The sequence below is a fragment of the Vulpes lagopus genome, chromosome 3, assembly GCF_018345385.1.
Source record: "Vulpes lagopus strain Blue_001 chromosome 3, ASM1834538v1, whole genome shotgun sequence".
Classification (NCBI taxonomy): domain Eukaryota; kingdom Metazoa; phylum Chordata; class Mammalia; order Carnivora; family Canidae; genus Vulpes; species Vulpes lagopus.
The window spans coordinates 58754872-58781986 of NC_054826.1; the positions used below are offsets into that span (position 1 = coordinate 58754872).

General features: G+C 57.2%; 1 protein-coding gene across 3 annotated transcripts in view; it reads right to left on the reverse strand.

Annotated features, from left to right (window-relative positions):
• Positions 1-10309: 10309 nt before the first annotated feature.
• TSPAN14 (tetraspanin 14) overlaps positions 10310-27115 on the reverse strand; it is a 56277-nt gene continuing 39471 nt past the window's right edge. For all 3 annotated transcript variants that reach the window (XM_041748193.1, XM_041748195.1, XM_041748194.1), the window contains 7 exons: positions 22967-23017; positions 21159-21305; positions 19445-19615; positions 16555-16680; positions 15355-15399; positions 13162-13281; positions 10310-12127 (listed from right to left, as the gene is read on the reverse strand). In XM_041748193.1, coding sequence (XP_041604127.1) covers positions 12056-12127; positions 13162-13281; positions 15355-15399; positions 16555-16680; positions 19445-19615; positions 21159-21305; positions 22967-23017 — 732 coding nt within the window. In that variant the 3' untranslated portion in view covers positions 10310-12055. The remainder of the gene's footprint in view (positions 12128-13161; positions 13282-15354; positions 15400-16554; positions 16681-19444; positions 19616-21158; positions 21306-22966; positions 23018-27115) is intronic.

The window sequence follows — 27115 nt, forward strand, 5'->3', positions numbered from 1 at the left end:
AGGAGTTGGAGGCACAGGGGGGCTAGGGTCCCTGGAATTGGCAGAAATCGTGGGGAGGGTGGGGGCTCTCCCCACCGGGGAATCGGTGGGATCCGAGTACCTCTGAGGGGCCAGGACACCACGCTGACATCCGTAAACAACAAGACAACAGTACAGACACAACCACACATTTGTGAGAGGAGCAGCAGAGCCCAGGGCTGCTGCCAGCCTGGCCTCACCTCCCGGCCAGTGTGGCTCCTTGCACCGCTCACGTTCCTCCTGTGTATGCAGAAGGCATCAGGGCCCCGCACAGGGCTGGCATCAGCATCACACACACAGGTGATGTCGGAGTGGGCCGTGCACTCAGTAGGCGCCAGCGTGAGCTCTGCTCCCCCCACCCAACCCCACCCTGCTCCTTAATCTGGAGCCTGGTTCCCCAGTGACTTGGTGAATCCAACTATAGGTGGGGGATGGGCTGTGGCTGCTAACTGCCCGATGGCTTCCACAGACATGCATGTGCCTTGGCCCGGGACTGACACACCTGCACTGGGAGAAACACGCTGCTTTTCTGCCACGGCTGGGACCTGGGGCTGCTGACTGTCCTGTGTCCCCGCAAGGAGGTCGGCCTGCAGGAGAGAGCAAGGCTGACACGCAGAGAGGGGCAGACACCCGCACGGAGGGAGCACCCTGGTAGTGCCAGGTCCCATCCCACACCTAGGCCTCTAAGAATGTGCCCCTGTCCCTCCCTGCCATAGGAACCAATAACCTTGAGTTAAGGTCACCGCCACCCGTGTCTGACCACCCGGGGGCTCTCTCTCTCCATTTGTCTTGCCAAGGATGCTTTAGGATCCTGCAGGACTGCAGGCAGGTGCATCTCTAAAGGCTTTTCCCAAGGGTCCACCTCTCACAGGAAGTCCTCCCAGACCCGGGTGTCTCTCTGAATGCACCGTCCCACATCCTCGCTGCCCTGGGGCCACTCCCCACCCCCACCCCACCCCCATCTCCCTCCAGGAAACCAGGGACACAGCCAAGGAAGAGGCAGGTTCCAGAGGAGGTGAGCCCTTGGTGCCTGTGCACAGCTAGTGGGGTGGGAAGCTCTAGGTCTTCAGGGTGGGGGGAGTCTTGAGCCAGCTGCCCCCCCACCATCTGACACAGACCACCTCCACCGGCCTGCACTCCTGCCCCCCACCCCCATCTCCCCTAGAGCCCCAGCCCTGCCAATGAGGAAACACTCCGCTCCCTCCAAATTCCCCTGGAACCAGGCCACTCAGCACAAATACAACCGACTGGCTATGGCGCAACCCAGGGCTGAGCTCATTAACTCAAAGGGCAGGAGGCAACTCTAGAGACCCAGATGGCAAACAGGCCACACCGCGGGCAGCGGCCCCCAGGCCCCGAGGCCGTCCTGACCCATGGAGAGCAGCAGCGAACGCCCAGAACCCGAGGGGGCCCAGCGCCCCCACCCCCGGGCAGGTTCTCAGGCACGGGGGAACCCTGGGCCCCCGTCCAGGCCTCCCAGAGGAGCAACCAGGGAAGAGCCGCTGAGGTCTCTTGCCTGCCCACTGTGCGGCAGCAGGCCCTGGGCCGGGGCTTGCTTTCTCCAGGATCTCATTTAATTCTCAGAACAAAATTAGGAAGAAACTCTGTGATCCCAAGCTCAGCTTTATTGTTCCGGCCAAACAGCTGTTAAGGGATCCTGGACTCAAACCCATCATATGCTGAGCTGGAAGGGGCCCTCCCCTCCCCTCCCACCCCCACTCTTATTCCGAATTGGACAGTCCTTCTGGGGCTGCGGAGCTGGAGTGGCCGACCTGGAGGGCCCCGGGGGAGCTCAGCGTGCGCGGTGCACTGAGCCACTGGAGGACCACATCCGTGCCCTGGGGAGCCCACACACCTGCCCAGCATGGCAAGGGGCCCGGCGCCTCCAGCCACCGTGGAGCATGAGGTGGTAAGCCAGCCCCGCAAGGACTGGGCCCTCAGTCCCTTGCAGAGGCAGATGCTGGAAGACAGTAAATCCAGTTCCCGTCTTCGCTTCCCCAAGCTGTGGGACTTGGGGCGTGGACCACTGGGGTCCTCCTGTCAGACCTGTCCTGGCTTCCTGGCCAGGCGGGTGGACCTTCACCGGCCCCAGTGATTCAGCGCAGCCCCTGCGTTCCCCCCAGTCGAGTCATGTGCGGGCCACCCGGGCTGCATTCCTAAGGCATCCCCCGCCCTCCCTCCTCCCCTTCTTCCCCAACCACGGGGAAGGGCAGCCCTGGTGGTGCAGTGGTTTAGCGCTGCCTGCAGCCCAGGGTGTGATCCTGGAGACCCTTGACTGAGTCCCACATAAGGCTCTCTGCATGGAGCCGGCTTCTCCCTCTGCCTGGGTCTCTCTCTCTCTCTATGATAAATAAAATCTTAAAAAAAAAATGACTCCGAAGATCTGTATGTGTTTTTCGAAGTCACCAAAGTTTAGGGGAAGCCTGTTCTGACTCTAGCCCCATGCAAACTGTAGCACGCCTCATGATCCCCTAAGGACTGGCGAAAAGACTCCTGGGCTCCCTCCCAGGTTTGTGGCTCAGTAGGCCTGGAGTGGGACCAGAGTTCGCACCTCTGAGCAGCCCCCAGGTGCCACTGCCGCAGCTGGTCAAGGGACCTTGAGAACCTCAGCATCCCTGCCTAAGCCCTGACCCTCTGCAGGGGTGGAAGTACTCTCCCCATCTGACTGAGGAGACAGCACCCGGTTCCTGGCTCTTGCATTGGCGTTGCCGGCGCCGAGCCCCTCCGGACCTTCCATTGCATTCTCTGTAGTCTGAGAACACCCCCTGAGGACACCCCCAGAGCCGTCCACCCCCTGCAGCTTCCAGGAACCACTTGGGGACCCTCTGGGAGCGGGGTAAACTCTCTTCAGAATGCAGTTATGGGGCAGCCCGGGGGTGGGGGTGGGGGGCAGCGGTTCAGCGCCGCCTGCAGCCCAGGGCCTGATCCTGGAGACCCGGGATGGAGTCCCACGTCGGGCTCTCCGCATGGAGCCTGCTTCTCCCTCTGCCTGTGTCTCTGGCTCTCTCTCTCTCTGTCTCTCATGAATAAATAAATAAAATCCTAAAAAAAAAAAAAAAAAAAAAAAACAAAGGAACACAGTTATGCTCAAAAAGAGACTCAAATGTGCATGTTACATCCAAGGGGAGTCCCAGGGATCCTGCAGAAGGACAAAAGGGACAATGTCACTGAAATCGGTCACACTGGTTGTCGCAGGGAGTGAGGGGCTCAGGAGCTCCGGATCAGACGTTTCTTCTGGAATGGACGATCCGCATCCTGTTGACTCCGCCCACCCTCCCAGAGTGGGCCGCTGGGTGGCTGGCGGGCCCTCAGCTGAGACAGGGCAAGACGGACAGGAACAGTTTGGGGTGTGGGCGGGACCGGGCGCTGGGGGAAGAGAAGGCAGATGCGGGTTTGAATGAGGCTCTGGGTGTGTTTGTAGGGGTGCCCGGGGAGCAGCTTTGCAGGCACCCAGGATGGGGGGCCGCAGACACGGCCTGAGCCGTCCACCCGTTGCCCAGAGGCCAGCCAGTGCCCCCAGGATGCCCCCCACGGGGCCGGACCTTCATGTAGGGCATGTGGGAGATACCCTAACCTCCAGACTCCATTTTTCACAGTAAGAGATTGGCTGCTTTGGGTTCCCTGCCTGGGCCCCGTTTACTACAAGTGAGCTGTGCCAGAAAGACGAGAGGCAGAAGGACAGCTTTTCTGGAATAAGCCAAAAAAGATTCCAAGTGTGTCTGGTGGAAAAGGGTGCATTGTTCAGTGCACAGTCTCCCAATGATCTGCTTCTAGGCTTTCATTACCCTTGAGCGGCGTCACAGCTAAGCTGTAGAGTTAATGCACGACACTTCTCATCCGTGGACGTGCGTAACTGTGCATCATATCTGAATGAAGCCCAACTATCTCCTTTCCCCCTGAAAAAAAAAGTCTCCACATTCCTTTACTCCATATAGATTTATGTGATTTCTCCTTCGAAATGACTGTTAATCTTATCAGCCCCCTCATTTAATGAATGAGTTAAATAAAAATTTTGACACATGCATATGTAATACTATATAAATAATGCTTTTGGGGGGGGATGGATTATCTCTAACAAAAGGCACACTAAAGACCACTGCCTCTCAGAGACGGGAAGGAAGGCTGGCTATGGCCCCTGCAGCACAAAACCCACTGTCAGCCCGACCCATATCACCCCCACCAGGAGACGGCTAGCCTGGGCTTGCACACCTCCAGAGACGGGGTGCTCAGTCCCTCCTGGAGGCCACTCCAACTCTTTCCATATAGGCCCACAGCTGCACTAATTTTCAAAAAATGGGGAAAAATAGATCTAAAATTAAAAGAAAAAAATTTTTTAAAAATTTAAAAATTTTTAAATTAAATTGAAAGAAAGCAAGGCCTGGGACCAGTCCCTGCAGAGAGAAAAACGATTGCATCTAAAACAATCACCTATAAACAGGGCCGGCAACCCGGGGCTCTGTGCAGAGGCGCAGCGAGGCCGAACGGGCCGGGCAGGGATGGGGAGAGAAGGAGCCCCGGCCAGATGGCAGCAGTAGTGACAGTGACTACGGAGGTGAGACCACTGGACTCACACTGCCTTAGAACGGAACCTTGACCTGGCCCCCCTGCTGACCCTGGCCCTCCACCCCCGCATGTTTTTAGACGCAGAGATTTTTTTCCTGGGAGCAAGCATAGTGGGGCCCATGCCCTCGTCTGACACACACACTCGTCTCCCTGGCTCCTGGCTTCCGTCCTGCAGGGGCCATCCCACCCCATCAGAGGTGGAAGGGACACAGCCAGCCTCCCCGGCTCAGGCCCTCATTCCGAGGCCTCGGCAGGTCCCAGCACTTCCCTGCACATCTGTTCTCCTCACCACACTAGGACCAGGTGGGGTCCACCCGGTCCAAACATGATGTCCTGCCTCATGTGGGGCTTGATCTCTTGCAACACCTGGTTCAGGGCTCTGTCCTTTCCCATCCCAAGCTCCTCAAGCCCCTTTCTCCCCCCACCACCCTTCCTGGGCCTCCCGTGGGCCAGCTGCCTCCCGTGGGCCGGCCTCTGCACACAGCCCCGGTCCCCTATGGGGGTGAGCGCCACTCTGCTTCCCCTGGGGGCACGGGGGGCTCTGGAGCTGTGCTGGTTTCCAGCAGGACCCACACTGCAGGTGAGAAGCGGCACCCTCGCCCGCCTCCCCACCTCGATGACACGGAAAGCTAACAGACCTTGCACTCCGAATGCCTGCTGAGCCTCCCTACGGAGCTCCAGGCCTCGTTCCTGGGAGGACGGAGACATGGATCCATGGATCCTCTCGCTTCAGCCTGGCTGGAAGCCTGAGCTGTTACTTGGAGCCCAGGCAACTCGGCCTGGGGGGACTCAGTCATCTTATCAGCTGAAATTCAGGAGGCACATGCTAGGGAGCCTGGCCCCGTGTTAAACACTTCACCTGCCCCATCCCGGTTAATCCTCACAATGAGGACAACGGGGAATTACCATCCCCATTTTCTAAAAAGGGCTCGAGGAGGTGAAGGAACTTGCCAAAAGCCACACAGTTAGTGAGTTGGAAGGGCCTGGGGAGTCACGGCTCCCTGCGCTCTCATCTCCGCTAATTAACTGAATATTCCTGGACACCTTGAGAAATGAAGATAAGTATCCCCTCTTTACAAGGGAGGAACCGAGGGTACTAAGCTTTAAATTAATTTAATTTTTTTTTTTTTTGAGCCCAAACTCAACCTCAGGCCTCTCGCCACCACGGCACATGTCCTACGCCAAACGAATCTGGGTCCAGGATACCCGTCCTCCTCTCACATCACGGCGCTGGTTCCGCAGCCTGCCAGTGCAGGGGAAGCAGAAGAGTCCCCCACAGCCCAACCCCGTCTCCACCGAGGACGTGGTCCCACAGGGCCCAGACCTCCTCCTCTCCCTTCCCCACTCCTCTTGGTTTTGCCTCCATGTACCTGATTCCCTGGGGAAGTGAGCACCACCCTCCTCCAGGAGCAGGGTCAACCAAGCTGCCGGGGGCGGCAATCGGGCAGCGAGCTGTGTGGACCCCAGAGCCCCATCGCAAGGAACCAGGCCGTTCAGGGAGATGGGGCTGCAAGTGGCACCTCCTAGAGCTTCAGCCAGGCTGGCAGGTGCCAGGCTTGTGTCTGCCTGGACCCTGCGGCTCACTCCCTATGCAACCTCGGGGGCAGCACTGCATCTGGAATGCTTGTCCTCCACTTGTTAACAAGGATGCCACCCAACACTGTCCCCACGTGACCCCATCTCCCAGGGTAAAGCAGGTGGCGAGGGCTCCCTTGCCTGACTTGCTCAGCCTCTCTGTGCAACCTGGGCTGTGACAGGGCCACGGGCTCCTGGGTGGAGTCCTTGGAGAGATGTTGCCACCCCACCACCCAGACTCCTTGGTCCAGAACCAGCCCGTACTTCCATCACGGATGCGCATCCTCTTAGCACCCTCAGCACCCCAGCTACGGCCTCGCAGCGATGGGCATGCCCCGCCCCCAAGTCCCCAGGCATTACAGTATCAGTCCACCTCCCTAGAGAACTCCTTCAATAACATGTTTTCCTTGCAAAATAATTCTAACAACAAAACACCATGGAGTCTTTAGAAGGCCCTGTAACAGCAGAACACCACACCAACTAAAACATCCACCGCAGAAGCATCGTGAGGGCTGTTTGCAGCCTCCTCGACGTTCACCCATCCACAGGCATCTGCTGCCCTGACTGACAGGTGGTTTAAGGGCAAGGACAGGCATGGGGGGTTCTGGTTGGAGGCGGGGGCTTCCCTCCGCAGCTTCACTACCCGGCCATTCCATTCCCATCACGGAAAGGCCCCAGGTAGCTCATGATGCGTCTTCCCTGCCTTCTGCCTCAGCTGCCTCCACATGATGGAAGGCACAGCAGAGAGAATAAAAGAAACCAGATCCTGTTGGCATCACTGAGCCACTGGGATCAAACCAACCCCGAAACTCACCCCACCTCTGGACTTTCCAGTTTCAGGAGCCAAAAACCTCCCCTTCATTGTATAAACCAGTTTGAACTGGGTTTTCTGTTACCTGTGACTGTAAACATACTCCCCTGAATAGAGCCAGGTTCATTCACCGGCCGGCCAGTCCTGCCGTGGGCAGTGGGACCGTGACATTGCCCCGTGGATGGGTAGACACTCGCGGAGAGAGGGCCCTGAGATACATGACACAATGCTAATTGTCGAAGACTATGTAAAATACGATGCTCACTTGTGTGAAAAAGATGTTTGAAAAAAAAATATTTGAAAACATGTCAACATTTTCTGGAAGGGTACTCAACAGTGGTTGCCTCTGGGGAACAGGAAACCTACTCTTTCACATTACACTAGCACATCTTTAGATTGCCTATACATATAAAAGGACTAGTTTTAAAGTTGTTTGAGGTGATAAAATTACCGTAATTTATTTTGGTGGTTATGAAACCAAGTCTCTGAAGCCCCCACTGGACTACAAGATGCAGAGCAGGGTAAGGAGGCCGAGCGAGGAAATACGGTCTCAGACCTCCCCGGGGAAGACTTCATTTCCTCTCCCTCCTCTGAAGCCGGGTTCTCAGAAGTTGGTAACTGTCACCAGAACAGCATCCACGGGAAGGCAGTCCTGACCTTTTCTTCCCCTGGAAGTCATTTCCCAGTCCTTCCTCCATGGCACCCCCGGCAGGCGCCCTGCAGACCCCAGAGGCATGGGCTTGTTGTGAGAACCAGCTGCCCACACATGCAGTCCAGGGAGGAAGGGCCAGGTATTGCTGAGCTCACAGGGAGCTACGACGACGGCACTCAAGGTACGGGGTTCTCGGGATCACGGGGCGCCTGGGTGGTTGAGAACTGCGGGGTGCCCCGTCAGGCCTGGCAGGCCAGGCAGCAGCCTCTGGAATAACACACACAAGCATCTTTACCAAGATCCATCATTTGGGACAAGTTAGCACAGTTTAGGGACAGACAACCTAAAAACCCTGTGGCCCTGTGGGCAGGCTCTGCGCATGACCCTAGGGTTGGAAACGCACACCTGTGAAGGTCGTCCAGGCACTCCACTCCCCCGGGCCAGCTAAGGCGCTGCGCCTCTGGGTGACTGAGCCCCTGAGCCTGGGCAGGCCCTTCCCAGGACAGGACGCCACCCTGGGTGCTGGGCTGACTGCAACAGCGCCTCGCCTTTCTGTGCTCTGAGGCTGTGGGCCAAGAGCCGTCAGGTGGCCCCTGCTACCAACACTGAGAGACACTGAGGCTGTCCCTTCTCTGCTGGTCTCTGGGCCCGCCTCCTCCTCTGGGGGGCTCCTCCCTGGGGTAAGCTTGCAGAGGCCCACACTCCTACACGTGCCCATCACCACCCCACGGCCAGCTCCCTCCCTAGCATCCCCTAGAGAGAAGGCCACGTTGGATTCCTCACCACCCCCTGCGGAAAGACCTCTGTGGGCTTGCCTGGTGGACAGCAGCTCTGGCCTTGCAGGGAAGTGAGCCTGCTGCCCAAAGCCAGGGTCTCGGGAGCAAAGCTGAGCCCCATATTCTCTCAAATCCAGGTACAGATGCATGAACGAGCTCTCCCCTGCCTCCTCCAAACGCCTGTTGAGCCACCCCAGAGCCCTGTTAGCTGGACAACTTTCAGGAAACTGCTTCTTCCCAGGCTTGCCCTTAGTGTGGCTTTGCTCAGCAGGAGCCGATATTCCAAAGTCAGAGGGAGCAGACGCCAAACCTACTCTAATGGGTACAGGTTCTGGGGCAGGCTTCCAGAGTTTGAATCTAGAGCTTCCAAATCCTCAACAGGAATTCCCCTTTCTCTGAGTCTCACATTTTGGGCACGAAAACAGCTTCCTTGGAGCTTTCTGGTGACTGAGTTTAACTGTTAAGTACCCGGAGCACTTCCTATGTCCCAGGAGCTTCTGTATCCAATTCATTTTTATCGTTAATCGTGGGGGAAACCAAGCCCAGGCTTCCAGAGCACCAGCACAGATGGTTTTTCTGCCCAGCCTACAGCCTTGCCTTGGGGCAGGGGCCACCCCTGGAGCCTGGGGAGCCGGGCAGTGGCAGGTGTGACAAGGACAGGCAGGCGAGGGTCAGAGACCTGGTGAGCCTGGGCCACAGAAGCAAAGGATGGTCCAGAGAGAGTACTGGGTGCTGCAGATGCCAACAGCGCTGGGGGCCTGGACGAGCAGATAGGGTAAGAGAGCCCAGACAATGAGCCTCCCCATGAAAGGAAAGGAGGGCAGGCAAGGGGGCCAGGGCAAGCTTTAGGGGATGGGGAAACAAGTGATGGTATGAGAGGGAGAGAAAAAACGATGCTGCCGAGTCCTGAGAAGAGGGCGTGCAGGAGGGGCACGGGGAGGAGGGTAAGGGAAGAGCCAGGAAGGTTACGGGGAGTACGTAGTACGTGGGGGCGAGCAGGGGACGTGGTCGCGCTGGCCTCCCTGGGGTCTGGGAGGGCAGGGAGCGGGGCCTGAGCGGGGAATGGTCTGCTGGAGCAGGCCCCACCTGCACCCCTTCCGCTGGGCCTCCCCTCTCCTCTCAGCCAACCACTCCGAGTCACAGGGGATGCTGAAATGGCCAGCTTTGTCAACTAATTGAAAAACAAACTGAACTTCTGAAAAAGTCATAGGACAAGTTACCACAGTTTAGGGAGTCCTCACCTTGAGCTGGGCTGTGAGCTGCCAAGACTCACAAGGGGTCCAGCCACCACCAGGTCGACCTCGACAGGTGGGCCAGCAGGAGCTGTCCGGGAAGCTGAGCTCTCAGGAGTCCATGTACCAGCAGCGACGGTCTGTGCCACCATCTCCCCGGGGCAGGATGGGTCAGAGGTACATGGCAAGGTGGGCAAGGCCACTAACCCTTCACATACGGGACAGTAGGTCCAGGCCACACTCGTGAGCAGCAGGCCCAGATTCCCACCCAGTGTCCCCAAGCTCTCTTGGCTGGATCGGACTGCCCGGGGCTGAACAGAAGTAGCCTAATGCTTTTCCTCTGGCCTACAGAGTCAACGTTTGCCTCGTGCTCCTAGCTGGGCATAACCCACAAACCCACTTGTTCCAGTCGTAACCTCCATTCAAAGAAAAATTGAAAGTGGCACACAGAATCTAAAAGACAATCACTTAAAAAAAATAAAATAAATAAAATAAAATAAAAGACAATCACTTGATGACAGTTATTTCAGACTGTGCCAACCACGGATTGCCTTTGCCATCCACCGTCCTGTCATGTCTAGCGACACCCAATCCCCTGGTTCCCTTGGCAGCTGGGTTTCCCACTGTGATGCCTAATGCCATCCTGATGGCACTCGAGACAAAAACCACCAAGACGACAGCATTAATATAAAGATATATTCCATAAAAGAGTTTGGCAGTCAAAGAAAAGCATCTCACTTCCTGAAAACACAAGCATTCTTCTTCCTCTAGTCTACAGAGAAAATTGTAAAAAAACAAAAACTCATAACATCATCAACAAACACCCACCAGTATACACCACACTAGCATGTACACGTCAACAAGTAAGTGAAGGTAGCACTCAATCCCTGAACGATGAGGACAGAACTGGTACGAGATCCAGAAAAGCATTAGAAAGTAGCCCAGCCAAAGACGCACAAACATCCCAGCTATCCCTAGCGGGGAGGTCGGGGGCGGGGGGGGGGCATTCAGTACATAAGAGAGACTTCATTTCCAAGAGCAAGCCCCAGGATAGCCCTGCCAGGAGGGGTGGACATGGTCACGGCAGGTATCCTCATTGGGGACAGTGGAGGGAGGCCTTCACAAAAGTTAGCAAAAAAAAAAAAAAAAATCAACACTATCCCGAGCTCCTACACGGCTGCAGGCTGGGGCCTGCGGCTCCACACACGGGCGGGGCTGTGGTTTCACTCTCCAGGGAGAGGCAAATGCCAGGCCGGCCAGCGGCCCTTAGCACATGGCCTCGACGGGAGCCCTGGTCGAAGGTTCTGGGCTGGCCGCCTCTGGCTGGGGCTCCCTGGCCTTGCCGGGGGATGGGGGAGAAGGGGTGTGTGTCAGGATTCAAGTTCCGGGTGACGGTTTCAGTAGCACCAAGACCAGAAGACAGTGAGGCCAAGCTAGGGAGGGGAGTGGGTGCATGTGAGCCAGGGTGCACAGGGGAAGGGGGAGCGTGTATGGGCACCCGGGTTGTTAGGGACAAAAAGGAGAAGTTGATGGGGTTGGTTCTTGAGACACTCGAGGGAACTGAAAGGGATGGCTTCAGTCCCAGACCCCGTGTAAGGCTGCTTGCAGAGGAGGCCAGAGGAAATGAAGAAATGGTGTGAGAACATTCTTATCCCTATAAATAAACTATTTACACGCTTTAAGAAAGGGAGCGCCGACTCTCAAAGGAGAACCCTGCCCGTGCTCCCCACCCCCGGGCCATCGGGGCATAATGCTGTGGAATGGAGGCAGTTCCTGCCCTGGGAGGGGCAGCAGAGGAGGCACTCCGTGGCACCAGTCCACACATGGCTCAGGCTCACTTGAAAATGGCTGAGGATCCTGCAAACACCCCCCGACTTGTGCAGACACCATAGGCCCCAGTGCCATGGTCCACTTGTGCCCCTTCCCCTGCCCGACTCCAGGCAGCGCCCAGCTGCTGCTGTGACGAGCCTTGTCCATGTCTGCTGGGCCACCCCCCCATGTCCCGCTCACAGCAGATGTGGCTGCCCTCTGGGCCAGCACCGATGACCCGATGACACGAGTGGGGAGGCCTGGGTGCCCTGCAGACACGCTTAGTCTCCGGGAGAACCAAGTCAGGCCCTTTTCACAGCCAGGGGAGCCTCTGTCCCCAGGGTTGCCACCCTCACTTAAAGACATGTTCTCTGTCTCTGGGTAGACCCCGAGTGGGGGAGTAGTGGTCCCCATCACAAGTCTGTGCAGGTAAGAGGGGGCTCCTCAGTCTTCAGCAGCAGCAAACAGAAACAGAGAGGTCATGTCACGCTGATGCCGAAGACAAGTGCTGGCTCTGGCTCGGTGCATCCACTTCTCACCCTCTGGATGTCCAGTTGACAACAGCGATGGGCTCTGGCCTCCACAGCATGGCTCAACTCTGCTTGCTCACCTCTCTTCCTCAGAAGTGATGGCCTGCCTTCACCGCCTCAATGTCCGAGATCAAGGTCTTCGCCAGGAAGATGCCAAATATCTGAAACCAAAGCCAGCAGAGCCTGTCAGTGGTGGGGCCCGCAGGAGAGGGCAGGCGCAGAGCCCGAGGTGTGCAGGGCACCCCGCGCTGCATAGCAGCCCCAGGCCCGCGCTGCAGAGACTGAGGACCCGGCACAGAGAGGATGACTGGGTCTACACCAAGACAACACCCACCCACCAGGAAACAGCAAGTCCTGCGGCCTGTTTTGCTATATCCGTGGGGCCTAGAAGTTTGGGGCAAACGGCAGGCAGCACAGAAGCCCGTCCTCCGACTGGACCAGGCACGTCAATACCGTGTACCTGAAAAAATAGCAGGGTCACCTGACTGGTTTTGATATAAAATAATAAATCTTGATGTTTCCTGTAAACCTGGTTTCCACCATAAAAACCAGGTCCTCCCTGATTTTAGCTGTGCTGCCGTCTGACCTCGGCGACCAGAATCATCACATGGGAAGACGGTTTCTCTACCAGGAACAGACTAACATGAACTCAGAAACCTTAGGAAATTGGCTTTTTTTACTTCCCCTTTAAATTCCAGTTGCGGTTTATATTTGATGAGCCAGCCCTTCTGAAGTCTGATTGCCCATTTGGCAAGTAAATTAGTTCTTTCCTTTTCAAGATGCTTCTGTGTCTAAGCCTCCGTCTGAGATCACTCAACACACACCTGAGGGGCCAAGGAGGAAGGGGTGCGGGGATGGCTGGCGGCCCCGCGGCCACACCAGGCCCCCTTTACACGGCAACAGAACAGCTAAACGATGCACTTTCCATGCGGTGGCGGCAGCTGTCCCAGAGGCTGCCTGGGCGCTGCCAGCTTCTCCTCCGAAGCCCCGAGCACCCCGGACCCCAGACACCTCCTGGTTTCTCTGACGTACCGAATTCTTGCCTCCCCCCCCACCCCCCCCCAGTTCTCCTGGCAGCCACCAGCCAGCCAACCCACTGTTTGGCCACCAGTCCTCCCACGTGTGAAATCTGGTTCAAACACACAGGTGTGAACCCCAAGGACAAAGAAAGCCACGAAGGGCAGGGGGGACGAACCTGTAGCAGGGAGATGGCAATGAAGACGCCCGCCACGATATAGATATTGCGCGGTAGCCAGCCCTCCAACGCCTGGATGCAGCCTTTTGTGAAGATGGACTCGTCCCACTTGCTCTTCAGCTGCAGGGAAACATCACAGCGACCTGAGCCCAAGACACGCAGGATGTCCCCACCCGGACTCCCCAGAGGGCTCCTGAGGCTAGCAGGGGGAAGCTCGGTGGGAGCCAGGGTGTGGGAAGGCAGGTGCCAAGGACAGACGACCTCTCCAGGACACCTGCCACCCACCTGCCTCGGTGTCCACCCGCCTCTCATACCTTGCCCGAAGGCTCCCCGCCGGTGGTCTTTACCCACTTCTGTGAGGCCCTCCCCAGACGGAAAGGGGGACTGGTTTGGCACACGCCGTGAGCCCACATCTGAAGGACAGGGAGGGGCCTGGGGGCTCCGAGAAGGAAGATACCCCTTTAAAAAGAAAAACTAGAAGGGCCTTCAGCATCTTCTGAGTCAGAGCAGCTGGCTGGGGAAGGAGGGAAGAGTGGCTTCCCAGAGTGTGGCCCCCGCCCAGCTGAGCTGGGCTCCAGAGCCAGCAGGAACAGTCCTCAGCCAACAGGACTTTTGATCCTTCTGATCCTGCCCCCTAGCGGAGGCTCAGTAGGTACAGGGGAGGTGCCTCCAGCACACAGGGCCCACCACACCCCCACCTGCCCACATACAGCCTCACCCACGGCAACACTGATGGGACAGTAATCCATTTTAATGGGGTTAGGGGCTGAACTGGGTCCCCCTAAAATTCAGATGTCGCAGTCCTAACCCCCAATTCATTAGAACCTGATTGCACTTGGAGACAGGGTTTAAAAGAAGTAATACAACCCTTAACCCTAACCCTAAAACACCCCTCTACAAATATCTCTGAACTGTAGGATACCAGGCACATACCCAAACCCTAACCCTAACCAGAACCCTAACTCTCAAGTTCTCCCTCCGGAGAGGTCTCTGAACCGCCAGACAATAGGCACACACACACTCAAAACGTCCCTAACCCTAACCATTATCCTGGCTCTACACCAAATTCTAATCCTAGATAATAAGGCAAAAAAAGAAAAAAGAAATTTGGTACATTTGTACAGTGGAATAGTACTCTGCCATAAAAAAGAATGAAATCTTGCCCTTTGCAACAATACGGATGGATGCTAAGCAAACTAACTCCATCAGAGAACGACAAATATATGGAAAAGAAGAGGCAAACAAATTAAAATGAGGTTATTAGGGTGGGTACTAATCCAATATGACTGGGGTCCTTAAAGAAAGAGATCAGGACCCCACAAGACACAGAGGGAGAACCATGTGGGGACACACACAGGAGAAGGCAGTCACCTACAAGCCAAGGAGAGAGGCCTCGGACCAACCCTCCCAACACCCTGATGAACTTCGAACCTCAAGTTCAGAGGAGCGTTTTCGTTGTTTCAGCCACAGTCTGCAGGACTTGGGTTATGACAGCCCTAGAATCTAATGCAAGCGACAATGAAAGGCCGAGGTTGGTACAGGCCCGCCCCTGTGCAACGGAGAGAGGTCCCTACAGAAGGGCTTCAGGTCTCCCAAACCGGAGGCACACATCCTGGGGTCTATGGCCAACAGGAGGGGCACCTGGAGATGCCCCAAGTCCCCTTGTTCAGAACAGCAGTCACTCATACCACTAAAGGCCACTGAGCAGTGTGTGGGGTGGGGGGTACTCACTTCACTCCACTCCACGCCCCTTGTAGCCTGAAGAAAGTCCTGGGGGACTGAGCCTTTCTCCTACCATAAGATCCATCTCCTTCCTTATTGTCACCCCACCTCCATATGGTGGCTAAACCAAGCCATGTGCTCCTGCAGCTTCATCCTGAACTGCTATAGAACAGACACCTCCTGGGATCCCCCCAAGGAGCCATTAAAAATGTAGCCTTTGTTCCCCAAACTCTCATCTGACCTCTTTCCACTAATGCAGCAACTGCTAGATTTTGTGACTGCGGTTCACGGGGCTGGGAATCACCCCATCACTGTTCCCCGGAGTCTTACTGCCAGCGGATCCTACTCAGCTCACTCCCAGCTTAGATGGCACCTCCCCTAGTCTCACCCACTCCAATTTGCACTTGTGCTAAATCAGGAAGTTGGACCACAGGGAATAAACCTGACGAGCTCCAAGTCATATGCACTCACCTGGGTCCTGACATCATAGCCACACTGTGTGTTCACAACTTTTTGCTGTAAGAAAAGCAGGAAAAAACGGTCATCTTTGTTCTCATTCTCTTAAGAAGTCAGGCAGAAGGCTCTAGAAAAGTTCCATCTGAACATCAGCAAACACCTGTTCAAATTCCACTAAAGCTCATATCCTTTAATCCCAATGCCAACTAACCTTTCAGACTAGGATGAAGTGGCCCACTGTGTGTGTGAGGGAGGCCTGTGTATGTAGCGACCATTCACCTCTGCTCTCGTAGCACAAAAGGAGACACAGACAATACATAAACGAACGCGTGTGGCCGTATTTCAGTAGAACTTTGTTTATGGATGCTGAAATTTAAATTTCATAAAATTTCCACCTGTCACATAATATTATCCTTCTTTTCATTGATTGTCAACCACTTAAAAATGGCTGAAACTATTTTTGGCTCACGGATCATACAAAAACAGAGAGCAGGCCGGGTTCAGCGCATGGGTCATAGTCTGCCCTTGCCTGTGCTGGGAGATGTAAGTTCTACTGGCTTAATACTTCAAGGTCACAGTGGGGACCCGGGGCGCCTGCTGTGCAGCCACAGCAAACCCGAGCCTCTCCTGGGCTGGGGAGTCAGCTGTGTGACAGCGGCTACACCCTGCCTGCCCGGAGCCCCGGGGCCCAGTACCAGGCACAGCTGAGCACAAGAGCTGTAAACAGGACTCAGTTCTGCCAAACATTCAGTGCTCCTTCGCAAGTCATCCTAAGAGCCCTGTTTCTGGAACCCAGGGACCTGGGCCATGGACTGGGAATGAGAACAGGTGAAGAAGAAAGGAGACACTTCTCCCCCCGACCCCAGATGGAGAGTACCCCCACCTCCCCAGTGGGGGCTTCTGTGCACTGGCCATTTCCTCCAGTGAACAGTGAAGAGGGGTCCCAGGGCTCACCACACTTAGAGCATTGCGTTCAGGCGCCCTGAGGCAGAGTCCCTCAAGGGAGGGACCCTACTGGTCTTCCCCTGCTTCACCCAGAACACTAGAGCCAGGGCAGGCCATGCAAAAATGTGCCTGGGGTTTATACATATAGGATTTTGGAGGTGCGGGAGCCCAACAGTGGTAGGTGGAGAGAGAGCAGAGCAGAGCAGAGAAGCAGCCCAGAGCACTCAGAGAGCCAGGAACTGCTTGGTGAGCCCCAGGCAGGCGACTCACCGCAGGGTCCGGCACGCAGCAGGAGAAGGGCACCCCACACTTCTCGCGGCTGTAGCTAGCACCACTGCAGTTGAAGTAGACGTTGAGGTCCCAGTCTTCAGGGCCGTAGGCTCCACAGCACTGGTTCTGTTCACAAAAGCCAAGAGCTGTCAAGGGACTCTGGCTCAGAGCCAGGGCTGTGACCGCCCACAGGGGATCAAGGATTCGAGGTTTAAGCGCTGCCCCACATACCACACAGACAAATCAAGGCCCCCCACTGACCTCCCGCATGCACGGAGATGCGGGGTGTGGTCACCTAGGTAGCCTTTAAAGAAGGAAACCAGGAAGCCTCAGCCATGACCCCTCCTGGATCCAGCATGCAGCACTGGCTCTGCCAGGACACAGCACTCTGGTCCAGAGCCTCCTCCCCGGAGCGTCCCCTTCCTCCGCTCCCCTCAGCCCAGAGCGGACTCCTCACTCCCGTCTGAGGCCACACAGGACCTCTGATGCAGTTCTCTCGTAGGACAGTGGGCAGTGAGTGTCTTCCTCCCAGAGAACTTTCCAACTTGACCTTAGTTCCCTTAATGTGTTCCTTTACAAAACACAGCTGCTAGACGCCAAGGACAGAACTGCGACTGGGATGAACAGTAACATAATCATTACTCTGCCCCCCTAACCCGGGGTCCCTGCCCTCCCCTTCCCACTACCCCCATCATCTGGTATAGTTACAAAGAGAAATGCCATTCGTCCAAAATAACTGTGAATCCAAACACACTGAAAACAGCAGTGTGAGGTCAACGGCATCCCCGACCAGGAGTGGACTCCCATTTTTACACGTGTCCTTACTGCTGACACGGCTGTGGCCGTGATCACAACAAATACACAACCAAGATTTCTGATTGTCTTCTTTTATTTCTAAGATAAAATGTTGTCTCCCCCGGCCCTCTACCCTGCCAGGGTTCCAGATGCTTTAATGATTACCGAATATTTCAGTATGAGGAGTCTCCACAATTTACTGAATACCCCTGGAGAATTTCTTTTCAAGAGGAAAGGACGACACTGGAGAACACTAACAATGAGGCCCACGTGGCAGGGGTTCATCCCACTGCATGGGCACATCACGCAGCTCGGGCTAGCCCATGCACAAGCAACCCCACCGAACTGGCACATCCCACTGCAGGCCACGCCCACAGGGCTCCACCCACTGCAGGCCACGCCCCCACGCAGGGCTCCACCCACTGTAGGCCACGCCCCCACAGCAGGGCTCCACCCACTGCAGGCTACGCCCCCACAGCAGGGCTCTACCCAGTCAGGCCACGCCCCATGCAGGGCTCCACCCACTGTAGGCCACATCCCCGCAGCAGGGCTCTACCCACTGCAGGCCACGCCCCCACAGCAGGGCTCCACCTACTGCGGGCCACGCCCCCACAGCCGGGCTCCACCCACTGCAGGCCACACCCCACAGCAGGGCTCTACCCAGTCAGGCCATGCCCCCACGCAGGGCTCCACCCACTGTAGGCCACGCCCCCACGCAGGGCTCCACCCACTGCAGGCCACGCCCCCGCAGCAGGGCTCTACCCACTGCAGGCCACGCCCCACAGCAGGGCTCTAGTCACCACAGGTCATACCCTCACAGCAAGGCTCTACCCACTGCAGGCCACGCCCCCACAGCAGGGCTCCACCCACTGCAGGCCACACCCCACAGCAGGGCTCCACCCACTGCAGGCCACACCCCACAGCAGGGCTCTACCCACTGCAGGCCACGCCCCACGCAGGGCTCCACCCACTGTAGGCCACGCCCCCGCAGCAGGGCTCTACCCACTACAGGCCACGCCCCACAGCAGGGCTCTACCCAGTCAGGCCACGCCCCCACAGCAGGGCTCCACCCACTGCAGGCCACGCCCCACAGCAGGGCTCTACCCAGTCAGGCCACGCCCCACAGCAGGGCTCTACCCAGTCAGGCCATGCCCCCACAGCACAGCCACGCCCCCACATCCCCAAGGCTCTCCCCAAGGCCAGGCCAGGCCAGAAGCCATGTGCCAATGGGGACCCGCATGGGGAGGCTCGGGAGGGATGTTGGGGAGGGAGGTCGTAAATGGTGGGGCTGGGGCTTTCGCAGATGAACGCAGGTCACTATTCCAACGTGGGAAAGGTCCCTGGTCCCGACGTGGTTTTGCCAGATGCCGGGATACACGACAGAAGGGTAAACAAGTTTCAGGGAACATGAAAGTGGACCACAGTTATTTTTAATGCTTTCTTGATTATTTTCTTCTCAGAACCAAAGTGTTCCATGTGAAGTCCCCGAGGAAACGAGGTTTTCCGGCAGCGCACGGAGGATCAGACGCGCGGGGAGCAGTGCCCCGGGGCGGGGACAGCTGCGGTCCAGGCCTCCAGGTGCGGCCGCACGCAGGGACCGAGGCCAGCTGCAGTAAAGGCCAAGGCCTGGGACGGCTGAGCCAGGCCCCTGGGGACATATTCCAGGGAGGTCACATTCCTCGCCATCTGGGGAAGCTTCCTCCAGGCAGGTCTGCCCTCTCCAACAGGAAGGGGAAAAGGTCCCGGGAGGAAGCGGACAGGAATAGCCTCAGACGGTGAGTCACTCCCTGGGGGGGGAGGGGATCACCCGTCCCTGGGTACGCACAGCGCCTGGGGGCCTGCAGCCGCCTGGCCAGGGTGGAGGGGCCTGGGCCCCTGGGGGAGGGCACCAGGGCGGCTAGATGCCTGCCCCCTGCAGATGGGGGCAGACACGCTTCGAACACACCTGTGCCAGTGCGCAGGCACCAGCAGCCAAAGCTAAACCGACCAGAGCCCGGAGGCGCACCTCCCACTAGCCGGGCACCTGTGCCCAGAGCAGCAGGCACTGCCGGGGACCCCCACGCTCTACCAGGGTGCCCCGCGCAGGGGTGCCTACCGCTTTCTGAAGGGAGTCGATGAGGTTCTGTAGGTCAATGTCGTCCCGGTAGGATCTGATGTTGCTCTCGAAGAACTCCCGGAACCGGTCCCTCACCCAGTCCTGGAATAGGAAGGCCAGCACGGCCACGGCCAGCTCCAAGAAGAAGATGAGCACGATGGTGCCGCAGAACTGCACGAGGACAAGAACCCGATGGAGAGTTATGACACCTGCAGCCTCCAGCCGGAGGAAACCTCACAGGACCCAGGATCGATGCCTGCCACAAGGCGAGTGGGCTCCACATCCAGGAGACCAGCACTGGGGCCCCCAGGAATCCCTGGGTCCTGGCCGGCAACCCTGCCCCAGCTCTAAGTGGACACATGCATCCCCACCCACATCACGACAGCGCTGGTAAGAGAGGAGGGAAAGGATGAGAAAGCTCCAGGCCACTGCCTCATCCCTCTCCTGTGATGTAGCCCTCCTCCCCCACAAGGAAGCCTCATCCCAGGAAGGGATGGTTAACCTACCCTGCACCAGGCTATTGGCTCCTTTAGGGCCGTGCCCCAGACACAGGCTCTGACCACTTTCCTCACACACACAACCATCCAAGCTGCTAGAAATCTAATGCGTCGCCCACATGTTAAGGAAAAGGAAACTGAGGGTCACCCAGGCAGGTAGATTGCTTGAGTATACACAGCTCACGAGGGACACGTGAGTTCCCCGGCAGGGCTCTTTACCACTACCCACCCTGTGTGTAGCAAGACCTCTCCAGAAGCACAGCGCCCCTGGGCACAACAGTGCTGCTCTTCTGCAAGGGCCCACCGCACCCGCACCCCCCACCTGGCAGACATCTGGCCAGCAGTGCCTGAGTTCCCCCGACCATTGCCATCACCGGTCACCCTGCGCTGTAAGCAGCCATGCCACAGTAGCCGAAGGTCAAGGACACAGAAAGCACCCGCACATACACACAGACGGGCGTACACACAGGGCCCTCCAAACCACAATCACTGCTCACAGAGAAGGAAGGCACTAAATATATTTTTAAGAGGAGGAAAAAAAAAAATGAGGAAAAAAAAAACCCCACGTGTTTGCTCTTTAAATTAAGCCCAGGGAAGAGAAGGCTTGATCTAATAAATTCCACAAATATATTGCAAAACACGATTATGTGTTTTCCCCACCAGGTGCTATTTAATTTTAACTGAATGCATTTCAATGTGAATCTGTATCTAAATATAAAACCAAACTCTTAGTAATTGGTGGTTCTGGCAGGAAATTAAGGATTCTGCACCACACATCCCAACAGATTTACACACCCTGGAGGAGGGAACCGATTTCCTAACTTTACTGGCAACATCTTTTGATCTTAGCCAAGAAGGGCAAAGGTTGAGTAGCAAACAAACAATTCGTTTTGAACTTCTGGAACCTCTGAGGGAAACAGGACGCAGGGGAGGGGGCAAGGAGTTGGCTGCCCAGCCACCCCTTCCCTCCAGGAGCTGAACACCAGGGGGCCCGGCTCCTCCAGGGCCGGGGAGCCAGCTCGGCCCGCAGCTTCCCCATAGCCTACCATTCGGTGGGAAGCAAGGTACCAAGGGCTGCATCCTCCCCACACTGCCAGGGCCTGGGGGGCCCACAAGAGCTACCCCCCACCACCACGTAAGCTTTCACAAGCCTGCCCAGCAAAGCCCTCACCCCTACCTCCCTGTCCCCCCCCACCCCTGGATCTGGGGCTACTCACAAACTTGAGCAGGCAAATGTTCTCTCGCAGGGCCCCCACACAGCCAGCGAACCCCAGCGTGAACATCACCACGCCCACCATCAGGACCAGCACCACAGGGTCGATCCCATGCAGCCGGGTCACTTTGGTGAGATCAGAAAGCACCCCCTGAAAGAGGCAGAGACAGCGTCAGCCTCAGGGAGTCAAGGGTGCCTTGTGGGGAGGGGGGGCTAGGTTGTGTCCAGAGATAAAATAAGGACAGGGACCTGTCCTCTGAGGCTCGGTCCTCTCATTCAAAGCCAGGCCGGAGCACAGAACACAGCCCCTGCCTCCCTGCCCCCCTGCCCCCTCGGGGCCCCTCTGCCTGCAGATCCTTGCCCGCCTCGGCTTCCAGGGCCCTCACAGGCACCAATCCTGGGCTGCGCCTTGGCTGTGAGTCCCTCCCCAGGCACACCCCAAGCTTTTTTTGTAGACTGCCCAGCAAAGCCAAGAGGCCACAGAGTCGCAGACATCAGGGTGCCTATGCCAGGCCTGGAGTGGAAGGGGTCCTGGGGACCCCTGAGGCCTCTGGTCAAGGCACCTTAGGGGCCAGAGCCTCACCCCGGCCTCTGGCTATGTGGCGGCTTAGGCCACTTGGAGAACCCCACCATCCTGCGCACACTCTTGTGGAAAAAGCCCACCAAAGGCAGGCGAAGGCCGCGCCGTCCACAGGACCCTTTGTGATGATGGGAGGTGTTCTACACCCGCACTGTCCTAAATGGTAGCCACTGGTACCTGTGCTAGTGAGCACCTGAATGGAACTGAAGAACAGAACCTTAACTGGTTTCATTTTAACTAATTTAAATACATACAGTCTCGTGTGGCTGGTGAGAACCAAAAGGGACAGAGCAGTACTGTAGGGTTCAAAGGAGGGAAGAGAGAGGAGGCACCCGCCCAGGCACCCAGGGGCACCCGGGGGGGCACCCAGGTCTCGGCTCGGGGCTCAGCTGGAGGAGCTGCTGCTGCTCAGGAGATGGCCACACGGTGGCGCTATGAGTCACGGTTTGCAGGGACAGGGTTGAGGGACGTGTCAGCAGGACAAAGCGACATTGCACTTCAGCCCCTGACCTTTAGGGGTTCACAGGCTACCTTGAAGATGCCCCAACCCTAAGGCAGGCCTTATTCACCTCCTAAGGCCATGGCAAGAAAACCTGTAGATCTTTTAGTGCTCCCGCCTCCTCCTGGAAGCAAAGGAAGGTTCCGTGCCTGAGGCCCAAGAGGATGCTGTAATTCCCAGCACCTCCTGCCTGGCCTCATGCTCCTCACACCTGCCCTTGTCCTTCTGGACAGGAAGAGCCTGGTCTGCCCACCTCACCTCTCCTGCACAGGCTGGGCCGGGAGGTTCCCAGGTGTGTAGGGACCTGGCCCTACCCCTCAGAGCACCCACGGGGCATGTAACAGGGGCCCTGCCCCTGCCCTCAGAAGGACAAGAACACAGGAATCAACACAACTGTGGTCAGGGACCTGCTGGCTCCCAGAGGCACAGACAGGAGCAGAGGTGGCCCCAGGCCCGCCCGAGACGCAGCTGCACACAAGCCCCCAGGCCACCTGAGGCTTCTAGGAACAGCACAGCGGGCTCCCCACACTCGCGGACCTCAAAAACCCAACCAGCCCAGCCGTGGCCCCCAGCAGTGACCCCACCACAGGGACGCAGAGCCAGGCCCAGGGCAAGCCGCTACCCTGTGCCGGAGGGCTCACTGGGGAGGAGTCTGGATGAAGCAACAATTAAAGCTGAACAAACCTGGTCCAGGCTCCCTGATGCTTACCATCCTGGTAACACGGACACCTACCTTTTCACTCCATGCCCACAGTCCAACTCCAAGGAAGACAACTCCAGCCAACTAAGCAGGGGAGGAGCGGGCAGTGGGGGGGAGACAAGTGGGGAAGGAGGGAGGAAGGGAGAGAGAGAGAGAGAGGTTAGATTCAAAATGAGCACGATGAACGCGCTTCTTAGATGAACGCGCTTCTTAGAGGAGCATCCACACCACTAGTCAAGGGTCGCTCCCGACAGATGTCCCTGCAGGCAGAACAGGAGCAAGGCAGTCCCCAGTCCCTGCAGGTGACGGGAACTTTACCCCAGAGCCGAGGGATGGCCATGCTTTGTGCATAACCCACACCTACCTTCCCTGAACCCCTGGACAAACTCCTTCACCCGCAGTGGCCCCCTGCCCCAGAGAGCAGAGAGGAAGAAGCCAGAGCAGAGCCTGGAGGCCACAGAGTCGCAGACATCAGGCCCTGCTGCCCTGTTTCTTCTGCGATCCGAAAGCCCCTCGGCTCACCTCGGTGCAGGATCTGGGACACCGTGACAGCTCCACAGGTGCATTCACAGGCTCCCCGGGCCAGGTGAGCCTCTCTCCAGAGCACTGGGCACCACTGCGGGGGACGCAGAGCCCGTGGCACCTACACGCCGCGTGGGGCACACCTGTGCTCCATGGTCCTGGGTTACTAGTTACTGAATTAAAACAGGCCTGTGCCTAAGGACGCATCCACCCCAGAAAAGGCGCCCCCCCCGCCCGACCCCACTGGGACCAGGTGCTGCCTCACGTGCACCACAACGGAAAGGGTTCCCCGCCCCCCACTGCATACACCCCACAGGCTCCTAAACCAGAGGTTTTTCCATATAAAACAAAACACCTGGTCTCTGAAAATTAAGCTGCCCGATTTTCTGCTTAAGTACTTTATAGGCCGCTGGCACCTGCCTGCCGTTCACCAGGACCTCCCGACAAACAGCAGGGCTAGGCTGGTCTAGGACTCACCTCTCCAAGGCACACCCTCACCCTTCAAGACATCCCTGCCTCCTTTGTTCGCTCCTGGCCCCGGGTGGGGCCTGGGGTGGGCAGGCAAGGCCCCTTCAAGAAAGCCCCAGCAGATGGCCACCTCTTCGGAATCACACACCAACTTCAGAAAATGCTGACGTGCCCACTGTTTGGGGTGGGACCCGTGACCTCCTTTCCTGTCCCAAGTGTCTGACGCAGGCAAGCCTGAGGGTGGCCAAGCACTGACCACCCAGCCCGCAGCCTTGCCCCCACCACCTGAGGTCCCCGGTGACTTAGCCTCCTGCCAGCCCTGGAGGTCAGGTCTTTTTTCCCAGTTGATTTGACCTGACCAGACACACAGCCGGCCATCCCCTCCTCTCCGGAGACGCTCAGCTTTGCCGACACGAAGCACTGGTCCCTCTTGCGGCTCTCCTGCTGGCTCAGCCTCCATCAGGGACACCCCCCCCGCCCCCGCCGCCGGGTTCTGTAGAGGAGGCCGTAATTCACATGGCTTGAGACCTCTACACAGCTCACCCACGGATCCACCTCCCAAACCGAGCACCTGAGGCTCACCTGACTTGTGCACGGCGGACAGCTGACATTTCAGTCCTGCCATGTGCCCAAACGGAGCCTTGCTCTCCCCCTGCCCCAACCAGCTCCGCCAACCCTCCCCCTTCTCATTAAATGGCACCACAGCCACCTCAACTCAGTTTCGATCAGAAAACCTGCATGTCATGCTTGATGCCTCTCTTTCCCTCTGACCCCCAATCTCCCTGCCCTCTGTTGGTTCTACCTTCAGAACAAGTAATGCCAGTTTCCTCCCTACCCTCTGCTCGCACCTGTTCATGGTCCACCCTGCAGGGGCCTCCTCCCGGCTCCCCAAGCAATTGGAGCCATCCTTTAGAAACAGCTCAGGTAACCCCCCTGCTCAAAACTCACCGAGTTACTTCCTTTCACGCTTAGCATCAAATTCAAACTCCTTGAGGGCCCACAGGGCCTACGCGGCCAGGCTTTGGCCCACACACGGCTACTCTCCAGGCCCGCCTGGCATTGCTTCTGTTTCTGGAACTCACCAAACTCATCCGTGCCTCAAGGCCTGGACACTCTTCCATCAGCCTAGAATGTACTTCCACCATGTCCCTTGCGGGCTTGCGCTTCAAGCCGCCTTCGTTTCACCTCTTCAGAGGCTCTTCCCTTTACCATCCTAGGACAGCTCTCCGTCCTTCCCTCCTGACCTCCTTCCTGCTTGGTTTCCTTCGTGGCACGTACCCTAGACCACACGAGCCATATGTCTACCTACATGCGTACTGTTTTGCTCAGGGCTGCATCCCACGAGCCTGCACAAGGGCGTGGCTGTAGTCAGCACGGGCTAGGTGCAAGGGCGTGAGTCACCAGGGCTCCAAGACCGGGGCGGCCTCTGCCCGTGCTCCCAGCTCTCTCCCAGACGTGCTCCCGAGTCTCATTCCCTCCAAACGCATTCAGAGCAAACGGGGCCAAGTGAAAGCTCCACCTGGCCCCGATGCACAGCCAGGCCCTCTACAGAGGCATCAGGAGCAGGACAGGAAGCTGTCCTGGAGGTTGTCGTGCCCTATGCCTCATCCAGTGTCCCCAGCAGCACTGCAGCCCCTGCCTAACCGAGTTCTATGACAGCCTGCCTACCATGGAGGGTGGGGAGAGACTCCTGCTCCTCAGAGACCCCTGGCTGAGTCACGGCCAGCTCCCTTGCTGCAGCACCAATTTCCTTCTCTTGCAATGATTGGGGACTAAGAAAGGGGCTCATGGTTTTTTTCCATTCTGATTTAAAGGAAGAGCTAACGTTAACTTGCACCAGAATGACAGGAACCAGCAGGGTGGGGGGATCACATGGCACATCGTGGGTTCAGGATCTTTGGGGACCAATTTCAGAAATGAGGAGCCTGAGGGAGGACCAGACAGGGGAAGTGGTGTGTCTGGGAGCTCACCGAACAGCCCCGTGCATGAGCCAGGCCAGGACCCTTGCCAGGCTTCACCCAGCTTCCAATGGGGCCTCTTCCCTGATCTCTCTGGGGCAGATGGTCCAGGGCTGGGCTATTGTCCCTGGCTACCAACCATCTGGGAGCGACAGTTCAGCTGGGTGCTTTCCAGCCTCAGACTAACCTTCTTTGTCTCTCTTTCATGACCTGATTAAATCCCCTCCCAAAGGATGGGGCCTAACTCCCACTAAGCGCAAAGGGAGGCCGGCCTTGGACCATCAGGTGGTTACAACGGCGAGCGGTACTGCTCTTTCCTGGGTGCTGAGCAGTGCATTAAACACTTCATACACTTAAAAGACCCCTTTCACACCCCATCACACTGCTACTATTACCCTCTTTTTCAAACAGAAAAGCTCAGATATAGAAGCATTTGGTTATTTGCCCAAAGTCACACAGCCAGACAGAGTGAAAACCAAACCTGAGGGGCACCGGAGTGGCTTAGTCAGTTAAGCGTCTGCCTTTGGCTCAAGTCATGATCCCAGGGTCCTAGGATCAAGCCCCTCATCAGGCTCCTGAGGGGAGCTCAGCAGGGTGCCTGCTTCTGCTCTCCCTCTGCCTGCTGCTCCCCCTGCTTGTGCTCTAACAAATAAATAAATAAATAAATATAATCTTAAAAAAATAAAAAATAAAAACAACCCTGGGTGTCTCTGACCGTCCTGAAAGTACATTATCCCAACATCCACAGGGCAGCCTGAGACCTCCTGCACAAAAAGCAGGCCCAGGGACCCCACGGCATGGGAGTTCTGCAGAAGGGGCTTTTGGGCTGTGCAACTCTGAAGCCAAAGGACCCATATCCTCAGGTGGTGAGATCATTCTGTGGCCAGGAAGCAGGGCCTCTGAGTGTCACTGTCAAGATTACTGACCTCTCCACCCTAGGCAAAGGCCCCCTGTGGAAGTGAGGATACTCTTCTGGCATCCTGGGCTGGAAGCTGCAGGGAATCCACTCACCATGTGAGCAAGCCTGTGACACTTCACCCAAATAGGGTCAAAGAACAACAATGGAAGTGTAGATACCTGGCCAGTCCCTGCTGGACGGGAGGAGGGGTCCAACACCTGCAGCTCAAAAGCAGCCCCCATCACCCACGATTTAGTGGCCTGGGCCTCTTGTATGATTGCATTTCGGCGTCTATAAAGGTACTTCGGCAATTCTTGCAGGCCTCAGAGGCCTTTC